The sequence below is a fragment of the Squalius cephalus genome, assembly GCF_949319135.1.
Source record: "Squalius cephalus genome assembly, chromosome: 9".
Lineage (NCBI taxonomy): Eukaryota > Metazoa > Chordata > Actinopteri > Cypriniformes > Leuciscidae > Squalius > Squalius cephalus.
In genome coordinates, this window is record NC_137130.1 from 3426047 (window position 1) to 3444258 (window position 18212).

Below are 18212 nucleotides of genomic sequence, written 5' to 3' on the forward strand. Positions count from 1 at the left end.
GAAGCCACAAGTTTCAAAATTACCATAGGTAATTTAAAGAGTTAGTTCAAGCAAAAATTCTGTCATTAATTACTCACCATCAAGTTGTTCTTCGCATCACAAATTAAGATCTTTTTGATGAAATCTGAGATCTTTCTGTCCTTCTATTGACAGCTACACAACTACCAATTTGATGCTTCAAAAAGTTCATAAAGAGATCGTAAAACTATGAATTGAGCAGTTTGATCAAAATTTTCTAAAGAGAAGTGATCGGTCCGTGTAAGTTTTGATAGTTTGTTTTCCAATTTGAAATGAAATAAGCAGAAACGAGAAAATGGCCCCTTATTATTTTTTTCAAAAAAACGAAAAAACGAGATTTCGGCTTGATTTTTCTTTTTTTTTAGTTCACAGGCAAAAAACGAATAAATGACTTCAAAATTCGTTTTCCACATGTGGGCGGTCCTGAGACGCCCCCTTCCGCCGATTGGTCAAGCAAATCTGAGCATGTGACGTCATCAGTCGTCGCTCAGGTCTGTTCAACAAAATAAGAGTCCTCTACTATGGCTACCGATTCTTAAACTGTACAGGGCAGGTCCTATTGGGCTTTCTTCTGTACAACTTTACGCGTTTCACAGAAATCTTTACATCAGAAATATTAAATACTAGTCTGCCACCAGCCTGTTTTATTTAGCTGTGCGGAGTTAAATCTGTGTGGTGAAGCTGCGCTTGACAGCGCCGAGCGGGAGAGGCTCACTGACCAATGTTCAGTCAGCAGTCAGAACTTTTCTTTTAGACAGTATACGCTCCGTTTTGACATGGGATGGTGATTGCAAATATTGTAATGCCAATCGGCTGAGGATGGGTACCGATGATGGTGAAATACATTTTTACTGAAACTGTAATCATAGCCGCGACCCGCGAGAATGAGACAGATGATTGACAGGACGATAGCGGAGGCAATTAAAGGCGCAAGATAACTTCTGTTAACAAAAACATAAATAAAAAGTGTTTAATATAAGTGACTTTGTCTTTGTTTTATTGTTTTTGTTGTTTTTAATAAATTAATTGTGAACCACAAACTGAGCCTTCCCCTTAAGGTCAATTTCCAAATATATTTTATTTATTTGTTATAATATGGGTATTTTATAATACAGCATAAATAAAAACAAACACACATAATTGTATGCCTATAGGCAAAACACCACCATTTTTTGTTTTGTTTTTGTGAACTTTTATCCCCAACCATATTTCTTCATGGGCTCCACGCCAGGGGTCACCTCTTACTTCCCATGGTACGAACTGTAATTGACAGTATGCTGACCCAGTTTATATGTAAAATCTTTGGAATTTGAACTTTTCAATTGCTTTTCCTCTAGATCACTTTACAGTGTGATGAAAATAAACTTTTCTTAAAGCGTGTTGTATATCACCACAGATTTATTGGCACCCTTCTATCTGTGTTGTATACTGTAATAGACAATTGTCCTGCAAAATGATGAGGTTTTTGTAAGAAAAAGATTGCGAGCAAATGTCGAATTGTTTTTTGAAATTTAAATCAATAATGTAAGTGGCTTTAGGCTGTTTGATGAACTCTGTATGAACAAACACCCAGCTTTGCAGTATAGGTGGCACAGAAGCAGCATCTGACCTGGCATTTAGATGTACATTACACACTGTCTAACGCAGCTCAAAGGAGGCACTGTCAATTTGCATAGCAATTTCATTCTAAGAGGCTATTAAATGTGAAGTGACAACATGAAACACTACTTTCAATATATAAAAAAAACACCAGTAGTTGGTGGCAAGTCAGCCTGATAATGATTGAATACCAATTTACTCATTTTGGCTCACAATAAGCAGATTACATAATTATACCATGAAAAAAAAAAAAAAAAAAAAAATTATATATATATATATATATATATATATATATATATATATATATATATACACACAGTGGGGAGAACAAGTATTTGATACACTGCCGATTTTGCAGGTTTTCCTACTTACAAAGCATGTAGAGGTCTGTCATTTTTGTCATAGGTACACTTCAACTGTGAGAGACAGAATCTAAAACAAAAATCCAGAAAATCACATTGTATGATTTTAAAATAATTCATTAGCATTTTATTGCATGACATAAGTATTTGATCACCTACCAACCAGTAAGAATTCCGGCTCTCACAGACCTGTTTGTTTTTATTTAAGAAGCCCTCCTGTTCTCCACTCATTACCTGTAGTGACTGCACCTGTTTGAACTTGTTACCTGTATAAAAGACACCTGTCCACACACTCAATCAAACAGACTCCAACCTCTCCACAATGGCCAAGACCAGAGAGCTGTGTAAGGACATCAGGGATAAAATTGTAGACCTGCACAAGGCTGGGATGGGCTACAGGACAATAGGCAAGCAGCTTGGTGAGAAGGCAACAAAATCAATTAAGATTTTGTAAAGCATTTTGGAACTCTTATTGGTGGAAATTGACAGCACGTTCAAAAAGAGATGAAATGTCAGGACACTGCATAGAAAACTGCCTCTCCACAGCATCTTAGTCCTCTGGTTACTGAAATGGATTCTGCCCAAAAGTTGAAACTCATTGAAACACTGCATTGAAAATTAAACAATATTTTTAATTGCGTCCAGGGCACTGGAGAGACCCGCAGCCTCTGTGATGTTGTACCTTTCGGAGCAGCGTTTAGGGCACTGTGTAGATTGGTTGACGCACAGCTTGCACCCCACAATGCTCCTGCAGCATGATGCATCATCTCTTTTTGAACGTGCTGTCAATTTCCACCCAGTAGGTGATTTACAGCCACGACTGGACTTCCGTTTGGGTTCCACCCAGTAGGTGATCCTGCCTTTACACATACAAAAAAAAAATAAAAAAAATAATAATATATATATATATATATATATATGTGTATTTATTTATTTATTTATTATTTTTCTGCTGAAAAAACTGGACGTGACCTATCATAGTGTCATACGTTTTGTTACAAATGCCCCTTACAACACCCACCATTGCAAGCTCTATGCATTAGTCGGCTGGCCGTCATTAACTACTCGGCGTTTAACTCATTGGTACCAACTTATTTACAAGTCTCTGCTTGGCATTACCATTGCTCTACCTACTCGCAGTCTACGATCTAGTAGGTATATCTCCTTAGTCACCCTGAAAGTCTGCACAACATTCGGCCGCCAATCCTTCCAGTTTGCAGCCGCCAATGACTGGAACGAATTACAAAAAACCTTAAAACTTGAAACACTCATATCACCAGTTGCCTTTAAACTACTCCTTTCTGAACATCTGACTGATCTATGTAACTGTTAATTGTCTTCAATCTTCTCTCACTTATGTTATGTCCGCATTGCACAGTGGACTTTTTTCACCTGCACTACTGTAATACCTGCTGACTTTTTTGTATTATTATTATTGCTCAGATATTTCTTAATGCTCTTTCCCATAATCGTGGTCATATAATCCATGCACTTAAATGATCTATCGTTTAGATACACTTTAATAAGATACACCTTATATATCCAGTAAAATGAGGTTTTTTTTTTTTATCTTAAAATACATTCGCTAGTGCCTTAACTATGTTGCTCAACAGAACCACATATACCTTATCCTGTTTTCTTGACCCTGTATTTGTAAATTTGCACTCCTGTGTTTTGTGTACTTATTATGTAACTCTATGTTGTCTTGCACATTTTTCGCCTTATCTTGGCCAGGTCGCCGTTGTAAATGAGAATTTGTTCTCAATCGGCCTACCTGGTAAAATAACGGTTATATATAACGATATATATATATATTTATATATTATTTTTTATTATTTTTATTTTATTTTTTTCATGGTAGAGTAAATTGGTATTCAATCATTATCAGGCTGACTTGCCACCAACTACTGGTGTTTTTTTATATATTGAAAGTAGTGTTTCATGTTGTCACTTCACATTTAATAGCCTCTTAGAATGAAATTGCTATGCAAATTGACAGTGCCTCCTTTGAGCTGCATTAGACAGTGTGTAATGTACATCTAAATGCCAGGTCAGATGCTGCTTCTGTGCCACCTATACTGCAAAGCTGGGTGTTTGTTCATACAGAGTTCATCAAACAGCCTAAAGCCACTTACATTGTTGATTTAAATTTCAAAAAACAATTCGACATTTGCTCGCAATGTTTTTCTTACAAAAACCTCATCATTTTGCAGGACAATTGTCTATTACAGTATACAACACAGATAGAAGGGTGCCAATAAATCTGTGGTGATATACAACACGCTTTAAGAAAAGTTTATTTTCATCACACTAGAGGAAAAGCAATTGAAAAGTTCAAATTGCAAAGATTTTACATATAAACTGGGTCAGCATACTGTCAATTACAGTTCGTACCATGGGAAGTAAGAGGTGACCCCTGGCGTGGAGCCCATGAAGAAATATGGTTGGGGATAAAAGTTCACACAAACAAAACAAAAACTGTGGTGTTTTGCCTATAGGCATACAATTATGTGTGTTTGTTTTTATTTATGCTGTATTATAAAATACACATATTATAACAAATAAATAAAATATATTTGGAAATTGCCCTTTAAAACGAAGGCTCAATTTGTGGTTGCGGCTATGATTACAGTTTCAGTAAAAATGTATTTCACCATCATCGGTACCCATCCTCAGCCGATTGGCAGTACAGTATTTGCAATCACCATCCCGTGTCAAAACGGAGCGTATACTGTCTAAAAGAAAAGTTCTGACTGCTGACTGAACATTGGTCAGTGAGCCTCTCCCGCTCGGCGCTGTCAAGCGCAGCTTCACCACACAGATTTAACTCCGCACAGCTAAATAAAACAGGCTGGTGGCAGACTAGTATTTAATATTTCTGATGTAAAGATTTCTGTGAAGCGCGTAAAGTTGCACAGAAGAAAGCCCAATAGGACCTGCCCTGTACAGTTTAAGAATCGGTAGCCATAGTAGAGGACTATTATTTTGTTGAACAGACCTGAGCGACGACTGATGACGTCACATGCTCAGATTTGCTTGACCAATTGGCGGAAGGGGGCGTCTCAGGACCGCCCACATGTGGAAAACGAATTTTGAAGTCATTTATTCGTTTTTTGCCTGTGAACTAAAAAAAGAAAAATCAAGCCGAAATCTTGTTTTTTCGTTTTTTTTAAAAAACGAATAAGGGGCCGTTTTCTCATTTCTGCTTATTTCATTTCAAATTGGAAAACAAACTATCAAAACGTACACTGACCGTGATATGTGTTACATTTGAATAAACAGAAGATTCAATTGCAAGTGAATATACACATTTATTGATGAACACAAGTGAGAGTAGTGAAACAGAGTCAGATGTTGGTGAGATGTCTGGAACAGTCTGGCCTTGGCAGCGGAGGGACTGAAAGGACAACCCAGATCCTCCTTGAAGATACGTGGAGCGAAAGGGAATCCAAACCTCTGCAGGATAACAAAGGAACAACGGCATACGATCCTCAGGGGAGAAAAGCTGAGCGATCGCGAACACACCAGGTAATCCACAGGAAACAAGATGAACGGCCAGGAGAACAGACAAACTCACAGGAAACAAACCCAACGATCTGACAAACACAAGACGAAAGACAATGAGTATAAATAGCCACAGATGATGAACGGCAGCTGGCGCTGATAATCAGCTGAGTGATAATCAGCGGCCACACCCATACGCACACACATACACACACATACACACAGAGCGAGCCAGTGACACCGGGGCTGGTGGGTTAATATGTGAATGAAACACGGGCTTTAATTTGGATACATGAAAGGCGGGGTGAATTCTCCTGTACGCCGGAGGGAGTTTGAGGCGAACTGTCACCGGACTAAGGACTTTGGTGACAGTGAACTGGGACGATAAATTTAGGAGCTAATTTGTTACTAACGGAGCAGAGAGGAATATTCTTGGTTGAAAGCCACACTTTTTGACCTACGACGTAAACGGGAGGCTTCGACCGGTGGCGATAAGCCTTAGCCTTGGTGCACGCCCCAACCTGGAGGAGAGTCTCACAGGCTCTGGTCCACGTGCGGTGACACCTCTGGACGAAGGCGTGGGCGGAGGGGACCGCGACTTCGGATTCCAGACTAGGAAAAATAGGTGGCTGGTAACCTAAACTACATTCAAACGGAGTGAGGCCCGTGGATAACGAGTTATGAGCGTACTCAACCATTGAGATATGTTGACTCCAGGAGGAAGGATTCTTGGATACCAAACACTTCAACACTCTCTCTAAGTCTTGGTTAGCCCTCTCAGTTTGACCATTGCTGAAACCCCGAAGACAGACTGACCGTCGCCCCCAGTAGTTTACAAAACTCTTGCCAGAATTTGGACACAAATTGGGGCCCCCTGTCGGAGATCACATCCATCTGGAGGCCATGTAAACGAAAGACGTGATCTACGACAGCTACCGCTGTCTCCTTGGCAGAAGGTAATTTAGGCAAGGGAATGAAATGAGCCACCTTCGAGAATCGGTCCACAACAGTCAAAACGACTGTCTTGCCTTGGGAGGGTGGGAGGGCGGTGATGAAATCTAGCACTATATGGGACCAAGGTCTCGAAGGGACAGACAGCGGTTGGAGTAACCCATCTGGAGGTCGATTGGAAGTCTTACTATTGGCACAAATTGAGCAGGCCAAAACAAAATCCCGAATGTTGTGGGCCATAGCTGGCCACCAGAATCGTTGCTTAACCAAAAAACTGGTACGGATGACAAGCTACTTTGGAACAATGACCCCATTGAATGACGTCTGACCGCAGTTCCTCCGGCACGAATAACCGACTCGGTGGACAACCGGGCGGAGGCGCCACCCCTTCTAAGGCCGATTTGACCTTTGACTCGATCTCCCATATGAGTGTGGAAACAATGAGTCTCTCAGGTAAAATGACCTCGGGAGTAGACGGGCGTTCGGAGCGGTCAAAAATGCGAGACAAAGCATCGGGTTTGATGTTCTTAGAACCTGGGCGGTACGAGAGAGAAAACTCAAAACGACCGAAAAAAAGAGCCCACCGAGCCTGCCTGGAGTTGAGTCTTTTGGCGGATCTGATATATTCCAAGTTCTTGTGATCGGTCCAGACGATAAAAGGTACCCCCGACCCTTCTAACCAATGTCTCCATTCTTCCAATGCTAGTTTGACTGCCAACAATTCTCTGTTATCAATGTCATAGTTACGTTCGGCGGACAATAATCGATGAGAAAGAAACGCGCAAGGATGCATCTTGTCGTCCAAGGAAGAACGCTGGGAAAGAACCGCACCTACCCCCACCTCTGACGCATCGACCTCCACCACAAACTGACGTGAAGGATCAGGGGCTATGAGAATGGGAGCTGAAACAAAGCGGCTCTTCAGGTTGGAAAATGCAGTTTCAGCTGCACCGGACCACCTGAACGTCGTCCTGGGGAAGGTCAAGGCAGTCAGAGGAGCGGCTAGTTGGCTGAAATTGCGAATAAAACGTCGGTAAAAATTGGCGAATCCCAGAAACCTCTGTAGGGCCTTACGGGTGTCTGGACTTGACCAATCTACCACAGCCTTAACCTTTTCAGGATCCATGCGCATTCCCTCGGACGAGATGATGTAACCTAGGAAAGGAACAGAGTGTGCATGAAATTCGGAATTTTCCGCCTTGACAAAAAGCCCATTCTCTAGTAACCTCTGAAGCACTCGTCTGACGTGCTGAACGTGTTGCTGGAGAGAAGATGAAAATATCAGTATGTCATCCAGATAGACATAAATGAACTGATCTACCATGTCTCTCAGCACGTCATTGATGAGTGCCTGGAAGACCGCAGGGGAGTTAGACAAACCGAAAGGCATGACCAAATATTCAAAATGGCCCCTGGGGGTATTAAACACGGTCTTCCATTCATCCCCCTCCCTTATGCGAACCAAATGATAAGCATTGCGTAAATCCAGTATTGTGAAGATGGATGCTCCCTGTAACCTCTCGAAGGCTGAAGACATCAACGGCAAAGGATAAGTATTCTTTACCGTGATGTTGTTCAGCCCTCGGTAATCAATACAAGGTCGCAGAGACCCATCCTTCTTCCCCACAAAAAAGAACCCCGCCCCCGCTGGAGAAGAGGAAGGACGGATGAACCCGGTTGCTAGAGGATCAGAAATGTATTTCTCCATGGCCTCCCTCTCTGGAGCAGAAAGTGAGTATAACTTGCCCTTAGGCGGAGACGTACCTGGCAGTAACTCTATAGCACAGTCATAGGGACGGTGTGGAGGTAGAGAAGCAGCACGGGACTTACTGAACACTTCCTTCAGGTCGAGGTACTCAGCGGGCACGTTAGACTAATTCACCGACTCCTCCTGCAAAACAGAACCAGACACAGACGGAGAAGAAGACACAAGACAAGACGCGTAACACTCATTACTGAACTGTGGCCCCAGTCCACTCTGGGACTATGTTTCACTAGCCAATATGGATGAGCGGAGAGTCCATGAGCAGAAATGAGATCTCCTCCAAATGGTTACCATAAGTGATGAGTGTTATGAGTTCAGTGCAGAGATGGATGTTAGGAAGTTCTTGTCCATTAAGTGCATTAACAGTAATCTGACGTGTGAGAGAGGTGATGGGAATGTGAAGTTGGCGGGCAAGATTTAGGTCCATAAAATTACCTTCCGCCCCCGAGTTCAATAAGGTCTGGCAGTGGTGTGAATGGGTTGCCCATTGCAGTCTTACCGGGAGGAGGGTTGAAGAAGAGGGCTTGTCCACTGAGAGTCCGCCCGATAGTAGCCTCTGACTTACTATCGGGCTTGATCTTTTACCAGGCAGTCGTTCAGAAAATGTCCAGCGCCTCCGCAATACAAACAAAGCCCCCTGGTTCTCCGTCGTTGCCTCTCCTCCCGGGAAAGCCGAGCTCTTCCCACCTGCATGGGCTCGTGATGGGAGACGGAGCATTGGTGACGGTTCTCCCACACCACTGTTCCCCACTGAGCCGCGCGTCCTGTCAACAAAGTTAGTACAAAAGCCACCTTGGACTGTTCTGAGGCGAACGTCTGTGGCTGGAGCGAGAAGAACAAAGAACACTTGTTGATGAAAGGTCTGCAAAAATTGGGCTCACCAGAATAAGCCTCCGGGGTAGGCATACGCGGCTCAGGTTGTTGGCAAGGCGGTGTAGGAGCGGGGGGAACAGGCGGTGTGGGCGGCGCAGTGGGACCACTGAGATGTTGAAGCTGTTGGGTGAGCTTGGACACCTGCGCTACCAAGGCTTGTACCGCACGACCTGTGGCGGTCATCTGCTTATCCTGCCGATCCATACGAGACATGCTTCTGGACAAAAACTCAGTCAAATCTCTTTCACTCGCTGAATCCATCATTGGTCAGATCGTTCTGTTAGCAGTCTGGCCTTGGCAGCGCAGGGACTGAATGGACAACCCAGATCCTCCTTGAAGATACGTGGAGCGAAAGGGAATCCAAACCTCCGCAGGATAACGAAGGAACAACGGCATACGATCCTCAGGGGAGAAAAGCTGAGTGATCGTGAACACACCAGGTAATCCACAGGAAACAAGATGAACGGCCAGGGGAACAGACTCAACGATTTGACAAGCACAAGACGAAAGACAATGAGTATAAATAGCCACAGATGATGAACGGCAGCTGGCGCTGATAATCAGCTGAGTGATAATCAGCGGCCACACCCATACGCACACACATACACACACATACACACAGAGCGAGCCGGTGAATTCATGAACCGTGACAATATGATGAACAGATTGAATTTAGTATCATAGCTTGTATCCGCAGGCCTAGTCTATGATTTGTTTCGGATGAAAAGCAAAGAAAGCTTTTTCTCAAATGTGTCCAAATGTTTTCTCCTGATTATTCTCTAGTGGTGTTATGAGAGCTTTCAATAATGGTCTTTTTTTATTGATTGCAGGTTCTGACTGCATTCTGCATCCTTGCTTCTCTAACCCGAACTCTTCAACAACGGATAACAGTAATATGCAACACAATCTCATGACAATTTGTATTTACGTTTTGCAGAATTGATGTGTATAATTTCATTCATAAAAGTTTTTGTACTGTCCGCTTACACCCCAGTGATGGTAATGTTTAGGGGTGGATCTCATGCTTACTTTTTTAAAATAATTGTATGTTTTAATAGTATATGACCTTCACTCATTGTGTTTTGTGCTGGTTACAGATTCTGACTGCTGTCCGGGTGTTACTGCACCTATGATGGAAGCCACAATTTCTGAAAATGCACTCGGTAATTTAGAGAGTTAGTTCAACCAAAAATGCAAATTCTGTCATTAATTACTCACCATCAAGTTGGTCTTCGCATCACAAATTAAGATCTTTTTGATGAAATCTGAGACCTTTCTGTCCTTCCATTGACAGCTACGCAACTACCAATTTGATGCTTCAAAAAGTTCATAAAGAGATCGTAAAACTATGAATTGAGCAGTTTGATCAAAATTTTCTAAAGAGAAGTGATCGCTTTATATGATGAACAGACTGAATTTTGTATCATAGCTTGTATCAGCAGGCCTAGGCTACTATGATTTGTGTCAGATAAAATGCAAAGAAAGCCTTTTCTCAAATGTGTCCAAATGTTTTCTCCTGATTATTCTCTAGTGTTATGAGAGTTTTCACTAATGGTCTTTTGTATTGATTGCAGATTCTGACTGCATGCATCCTTGCCACCCTAACTCTTCAACAACATATGACAGTAATATGCAACACAATCTCATGACAATTTGTATTTACGTTTTGCAGATTTGGTTGCTTATGTGTATAAACTCCTATAATTTCATTAATAAAAGTTTTTGTACGGTCCGCTTACACCCCACTGATGGTAATGTTTAAGGGTGGATCTCATGCTTACTTTTTTGTTTTAACAGTATATGACCTTCACTCATTGTGTTTTGTGCTGGTTACAGATTGCTGTCAGCATATTTCACTTATGGATTTCATAATTCCACGAGAAATACCCATGATGTGGAACATCTCAGGCAAGTCTGTTGACTTTCTCAAAGGCTTGATGGTCACGCGCGTCATGCCCTCGTTCTACATCTTCGTCATCCTCATTAGTTTGCCCCTGAATGCTTTGGCCTTGGTGACGTTCACCTGTAGGATTAAAGCAAAGAAACCAGCTGTGATCTACATGTCTCACCTGGCGTGTGTGGACCTGTTCTTCGCCCTGTTGCTGCCTCTAAAGATCCACTACCAGCTGAACGCTTCAGATTGGGTGTTCGGTGAGGTGGCGTGTCGTGTGCTCAGTGCTGCTTACTACTGCTACATGTACTGCTCCATACTTCTGATGATGTGCATAAGTGTGGACAGACTGCTGGCTGTGGCGCTTCCCATCACCTCTCAAACCTGGAGGAGCGCAAGGAAAGCCATGTGTGTGTGTGTGCTGGTCTGGCTTCTGGCGCTCGCTGGTACGGTACCACTTCTCTCAATGAGACAAACGCTCAAGGTTGAGGATGTGGGCGTCACTTGTCATGATGTACTGCGCCAAAACGACCCTTCAAGGCTCTATTATGTGTACCTATTCTCCATTCTCTCCTGCCTCTACTTCTTGCCACTGGTTGTCACCTTAGTGAGCTACTTTACTATCATATATGTACTCAGTGCAAAGTCTGAACGCTTAGCAACATCATCATCACCTTCAGGCATTCGAAGGAAAGCTGTGATTATGACTATTGCTGTGCTGATTGAGTTTGTGTTGTGTTTTGCTCCAACCAATGGCATCCTGTTGTACCACTATGTTGGTTTAGCTACAAGAAGAAACATTGGGGAGGGAGATTCATCATATGCTGTTTACCTGTTGGCTGTGTGTTTGGGGAGCGCAAGTGTTTTTCTGGACCCTCTTCTGTACTACTACGGCTCGTCTCAGTGCAGACAGCAAATGAGATCTGTGTTTTGGTGCAGAAAGGCAAAAAGAGCGAAAACGGCAAACACATGAAATGCTCTCACTATACAGCTGCACAATAGAAAACAAAAGTCTCTTAAAGATCTATCTTAAAGGGGTGATTGATTATGATTTATCTTTTTTAACTTTAGTTAGTGTGTAATGTTGCTGTTTGAGCATAAACAACATCTGCAAAGTTACAACGCTCAAAGTTCAAAGCAAAGGAAGATATTTGCATTTAAAGAATTTTTTTAAGGCCTACACATAAGCTACATAAATTCATTAACTAACCATTCAGAAATGTCCTGTTGCTTCTACATGTTGTTCTTCTTGAGTCTTTCCATCATTGTCTGAAACAGGTTTGAACATAAAAGGCTAAACGTTTTTGAAATTTTCAGTGCATGTGTGTGTGAGGTAAAAGGACATGAGCTGTTGAAGCTCCACCCCCTGTGCCGGGAGCAGCAGCTCATTTGCATTTAAAGGAACAGACACAAAACGGTGCATTTTTGCTCACCCTCAAAAAGTGACAATTTTAACATGCTATATAAAAATATCTGTGGGGTATTTTAAGCTAAAACTTCACATACACACTCTGGGGACATCAGAGACTTATTTTACATCTTGTGAAAAGGGCATTATACCACACCTTTAAAACAACAACTGTCATATTTTTGCTTGACAAGTTCTTTACACTGTACTTATCTGCCAGTATTAACCTATATGGAATGAAGTGTTCCTACATGATGTGTTAGTGTGTTAGTAACTTCTCTGTATGCACTCATATAGTATTCAATTTACTTATATATCATGCACTATATTGACAATATGTAGCTACTGTGTTAAATCATTGAAGGTTTTGGAGCACTTTTTATAATGCAATATATATTATATGTAGGCTATATTAACATACATATATAAAGTATGTCACCCATCCATCTATATTGATAAATGAAATATAATCATAATAAATAAAACCTGTAATAGCCTACCATTTGACTGAAGCCAATTGATTATTAATGTTACATATTTTGGTTCTGCATTTGCACAGAGGCTGTGATTGAGCAATATTGCAGTGTTAATCCATATGTCTACCCAATGTAAATAAACTAACAGCGTATACTATTCTGGTAAACACATATGCCATTGTGTTTAATGCATTAGATATCTAGCTATTTCCTAAAGTCAATTACACCAAAATGTGTGCATTCTTACACTCACCTAAAGGATTATTAGGAACACCTGTTCAATTTCTCATTAATGCAATTATCTAATCAACCAATCACATGGCAGTTGCTTCAATGCATTTAGGGGTGTGGTCCTGGTCAAGACAATCTCCTGAACTCCAAACTGAATGTCAGAATGGGAAAGAAAGGTGATTTAAGCTATTTTGAGCGTGGCATGGTTGTTGGTGCCAGACGGGCCGGTCTGAGTATTTCACAATCTGCTCAGTTACTGGGATTTTCACGCACAACCATTTCTAGGGTTTACAAAGAATGGTGTGAAAAGGGAAAAGCATCCAGTATGCGGCAGTCCTGTGGGCGAAAATGCCTTGTTGATGCTAGAGGTCAGAGGAGAATGGGCCGACTGATTCAAGCTGATAGAAGAGCAACTTTGACTGAAATAACCACTCGTTACAACCGAGGTATGCAGCAAAGCATTTGTGAAGCCACAACACGCACAACCTTGAGGCGGATGGGCTACAACAGCAGAAGACCCCACCGGGTACCACTCATCTCCACTACAAATAGGAAAAAGAGGCTACAATTTGCACGAGCTCACCAAAATTGGACAGCTGAAGACTGGAAAAATGTTGCCTGGTCTGATGAGTCTCGATTTCTGTTGAGACATTCAGATGGTAGAGTAAGAATTTGGCGTAAACAGAATGAGAACATGGATCCATCATGCCTTGTTACCACTGTGCAGGCTGGTGGTGGTGGTGTAATGGTGTGGGGGATGTTTTCTTGGCACACTTTAGGCCCCTTAGTGCCAATTGGGCATCGTTTAAATGCCACGGCCTACCTGAGCATTGTTTCTGACCATGTCCATCCCTTTATGACCACCATGTACCCATCCTCTGATGGCTACTTCCAGCAGGATAATGCACCATGTCACAAAGCTCGAATCATTTCAAATTGGTTTCTTGAACATGAAAATGAGTTCACTGTACTAAAATGGCCCCCACAGTCACCAGATCTCAACCAAATAGAGCATCTTTGGGATGTGGTGGAACGGGAGCTTCATGCCCTGGATGTGCATCCCACAAATCTCCATCAACTGCAAGATGCTATCCTATCAATATGGGCCAACATTTCTAAAGAATGCTTTCAGCACCTTGTTGAATCAATGCCACGTAGAATTAAGGCAGTTCTGAAGGCGAAAGGGGGTCAAACACAGTATTAGTATGGTGTTCCTAATAATCCTTTAGGTGAGTGTAGATTGTGCACATTGTTCTGGAAGACGTGTCCCAGGTAAAGTCACATGACATGGATTTCTCCCTTTAGCTACTGTATAGAGCTAATTCTCTTTAAATTCATGACAAAAACAGAAAACTTATCTACACTTAGGGAAGTGCGGTGTTTCCAGTAAACATTGCTGGAACAATGGCACACAAACTGGTCTGAACTGTCTGTTAATGAACCTGGGAGAACCTTTCCAGTCAAAGTATGATAGGCTATTGTTTTCTTAAATGTTTTTAAAAAATAATAATAATTATATTAAAGCTGCAAGCAGCGATGAAAGGGCCCTCGCACTCGTGCCATCGTCACTCGGTGGCTTAAGGGAGACAGAGCATGGTTGGGCAATGTGCATTTAAGGAGGTATATATAGTAAGAGTACGTCAAAGTCAGTTACAAAATGTTTTGTATTATGGAGATAATAGCATGCTTCATGACCAGTGTTGGGTGTAACGCGTTACAAAGACAGATGGGGAAAAATGGAAGCGTCAACAACGGCAAGCTCTTTTTCAGAGGAAGGTTCCCAGCAACAGAAAGCTAGTTTCGACGGTTGGAGATTCAGTAATTATTTTGAATATGTTCAACGGAAGGAAAATAACTTGACGGTGAAGTGCACACTCTGCCCGGGGAGAAAGCTGCTCTCCACCGCTTGTAACTCTACCTCCAACTTGATGAAGCACCTGCAGCGACAGCACGGACACATCAAGCTCGTTGCGAAGCGACAGAGTGACATGAACGAGCAGCCCCACAAGCAGCAAAAACTTTCATTTGAACATAAAGTACTACCAACATCAAAATCCGAGATAAATAAGCTTGTTGCCTCGTACGTAGTAGAAGAAATGTTACCTCTTTCTACCGTCGAATCGCTGTCTTTTAGAAAGATAATCTGCAAAATACCGATAGCAGGGACAGACCAGCCGTTTCCGACAGGAAAACCTTCGCAATGTACCTAGATAAATGTTACGCCATGATGGAAAGTGAGCTGAAGAAAACGTTTGAGAGCATTGAGTATGTGTCAACGACCTCTGACATCTGGACTTGTCACAACAAAAGCTACATAGGCATGACTGCCCATTGGATTGATCCAAGCAACTTCCATCGTGAAAAAGCAGCCCTTGCCTGCAAAAGAATCAAAGGACGACACACATATGACATTGTGGCCACTGAAATTGAGCAGGTTCACTCCTCTTATGGACTGTCAGAGAAGGTCACAGCGACAGTCACAGACAATGGATCGAATTTTGTTAAGGCTTTCAGGTCAGTTGAATAATAGTTTACTTACTTGTACTTATTTGCAAATGTATGAGTTAATGAATTGTTTAATTTGATTGCATTAATCAAGAAGACACATGATATGATTACATTTGAATTGAATAGGCCGCACATTATAGTTTTTTTTTTCTTCTTGCACTTCTCACATTCAGGGAGTATGAGCCCAAGCCAGCAGCAACAGCAGCATCCGATTCAGAGGACGAGGGATCAGGGGAGGATGAAGAAGTATCATTTACTGATGTACAAGAAGTGCTCTCAACGGAACAAGAAGACCCAGGACACTTTACTCTCCCCCTCACTTAAGATGTGCCTCGCACACACTTAATTTGATATCAACTGTTGATATTGAAAAATGGTTGACAGTGACAAACAAAACAATTTACAGAAGTGCCACTGCAAAGTGCTCTGCCCTCTGGACTAAGGCCAGCCGGTCTACAGTAGCTGCAGAGCTAGTGGAAAGCCTTTGTGGAAAAAAGCTCATGGTGCCTACAGTGACGAGATGGAACTCTTTCCACAATGCAGTTGCACGAATAACTGAGATATCCAGACCACAGTTGACAACTCTCTGCAGTCAGTTAGGTGTACGAGCCTTTTCCGAGCGAGAGTACAAATACCTTGTAGAGTATTGCACAGTCACAAAACCGCTTACAAAAGCTTTGGACCGTTTACAAGGTGAGATAAAGTATAGGTTAATGTAAACCTGTGGCTTCTTTCCTTTTTTTGAATGTTAAACATTTGAATCAAACAAGTTATTCATTCATTGATTCATATTCATTCATTCCAGGGGAAAATGATTGTTATTATGGCAATCTATTACCGACACTGGAGTCTCTGATGTCAAAGACCTTGGCATTGCGTCCCGGCCTCTCCGAGATGATGGCAAATCTGCCTGATGTCATAGTGCAGGTAGGCTGTGAGTGTGTATTTAAGACTTACTGACTGTAACTTTGTGTGATATGAGAGAAGCCTGTCATATGCACAATTGCACATCCCTCCACTATCACAGATGCTTCCATTATCACAGTCTTCTAAATTTCACACTGAAATAGGCTCTTAGAGAATGTAAGAATTGTATAGTCAAGTCAAGTCAAGTCAACTTTATTTATATAGCGCTTTTCACAATACAGATTGTATCAAAGCAGCTTCACAGTATTAAATAAAATAGTACATCAGTGTTTGTTTCCAGTGTAAAACGTCCATGTTTGGTAATGCTGATCAATAGTATTGTTGATTGATTAATTAAATTAAGTATCCCCAACTGAGCAAGCCAAAGGCAACAGTGGCAAGGAACCGAAAAACTCCATCAGGTGACCTAATGGAGAAAAAAAAACCTTGGGAGAACCCAGGCTCAGTCGGGGGCCAGTTCTCCTATACTGGTACTGTGTTTCTGAAGACCTGGTATAGTCAATATGCCTGTTGCATCATTTACATGTCAACTCCTTCCACAGGAAGGTATGTTTTTCCTCTTTAAGAGAAATATCTAATTTTAGAAATCTCTTTCTTACAGGCCATCAAAACCCGCTTTGCTTCTGTTTTGGACAGTAGGGAGGGTCTCCTGGCTGCTGTCACTCTGCCGAAGTTCAAGATGAGGTGGTTGAGGGAAGAGACCAGGAGAGAGGCCCTAAAGACTCTGCTGATAACAGAGTGTCGTGCTTCACCCCTGGCTGCCCCCCACAATGAGGAGCATGAGGTCAGGCCTCCACAGATTAGTCCAGCATCCAGCAGTAGTGAGGATGACTTTTTTGTGTTTGAGGAAGAGCAGGATTCAGGATCTTTTGGCCCAGACAGGGAGGTGATGGAGTACCTGAAGTCTGGGTCAGAGATGGGGGTCCTAGACAACTTCCCCAGAATTAAGAACTTATCTTTAAAATACAATACAGCACCAGCATCCAGTGCTCCAGTGGAGAGGCTATTCAGCCTGGGAAGCCTTGTTCTCACTCCAAGGAGGAACAGGTTAGGAGACAAGCGCTTTGAGAGACTCCTCCTTATGAGGTATAACCACTACTTTGACAAATAAGCTGACACATTCAGAAGCTCATATTTTGCACCAGAAAAATGCATTACAGTAAATGCCAACTGTATTTTTCATTTTATTTACTTTGAGTCTTCTGTATTTGCTTTAACTCATTTCAACAACCTACCTCTCCTCTGCACTGTGTTTTGCTTTTTAACAATTTACCTCTCCTCTACACAGTGCTGGTAAGGCCAGTCTTTTTTATTTATGGATATATTTTTTTGAGGAAGTTAATATTTTTTTTGTTTGTACTTGTTAATCGACAATCAAATTGATTTTTTGCACTAGATGGTTTTTGTTAAACATTGAGGAAGTTAATATGTTCTTGTACTTGTTATAAATTGACAATCAAATTGATTGTTTGCACTAGACAGTGTTTGTTAAACATTGAGGAAGTTAATATATATTTGGACTTGTTATAAATTGACAATCAAATTTATTGATTGTTTGCACCAGACGGTGTTTGTTAAACATTGAGGAAGTTAATACTTGTTTGTACTTGATTGCACAAGTACAGTTGTTTGTAGTTATTTGTGCTAGACAGTGCCAGTCTGTTGTTGGCATAATAAAGACCCTAAAGAACACTCCTCC

The 18212-nt window shown here is 41.8% G+C and overlaps 2 protein-coding genes across 2 annotated transcripts; both read left to right on the forward strand.

The window, feature by feature from the left end:
- On the forward strand, positions 1 to 11936 carry LOC307164659 (proteinase-activated receptor 1-like; the record flags this gene model as incomplete). Its single annotated transcript, XM_079881693.1, has 2 exons — positions 1 to 28; positions 10909 to 11936. The coding sequence occupies exon 2, from the start codon at positions 10932 to 10934 to the stop codon at positions 11934 to 11936; it is 1005 nt and encodes a 334-aa protein (XP_079737819.1). The 5' UTR covers positions 1 to 28; positions 10909 to 10931.
- Positions 11937 to 14992: 3056 nt separating this feature from the next.
- Positions 14993 to 18208, forward strand: LOC307164567 (uncharacterized protein). Its single transcript, XM_079881544.1, has 5 exons — positions 14993 to 15592; positions 15760 to 16279; positions 16392 to 16513; positions 17115 to 17422; positions 17712 to 18208. The coding sequence occupies exons 2-5, from the start codon at positions 16087 to 16089 to the stop codon at positions 17728 to 17730; spliced, it is 642 nt and encodes a 213-aa protein (XP_079737670.1). The 5' UTR covers positions 14993 to 15592; positions 15760 to 16086; the 3' UTR covers positions 17731 to 18208.
- The last annotated feature ends 4 nt before the right edge of the window (positions 18209 to 18212 follow it).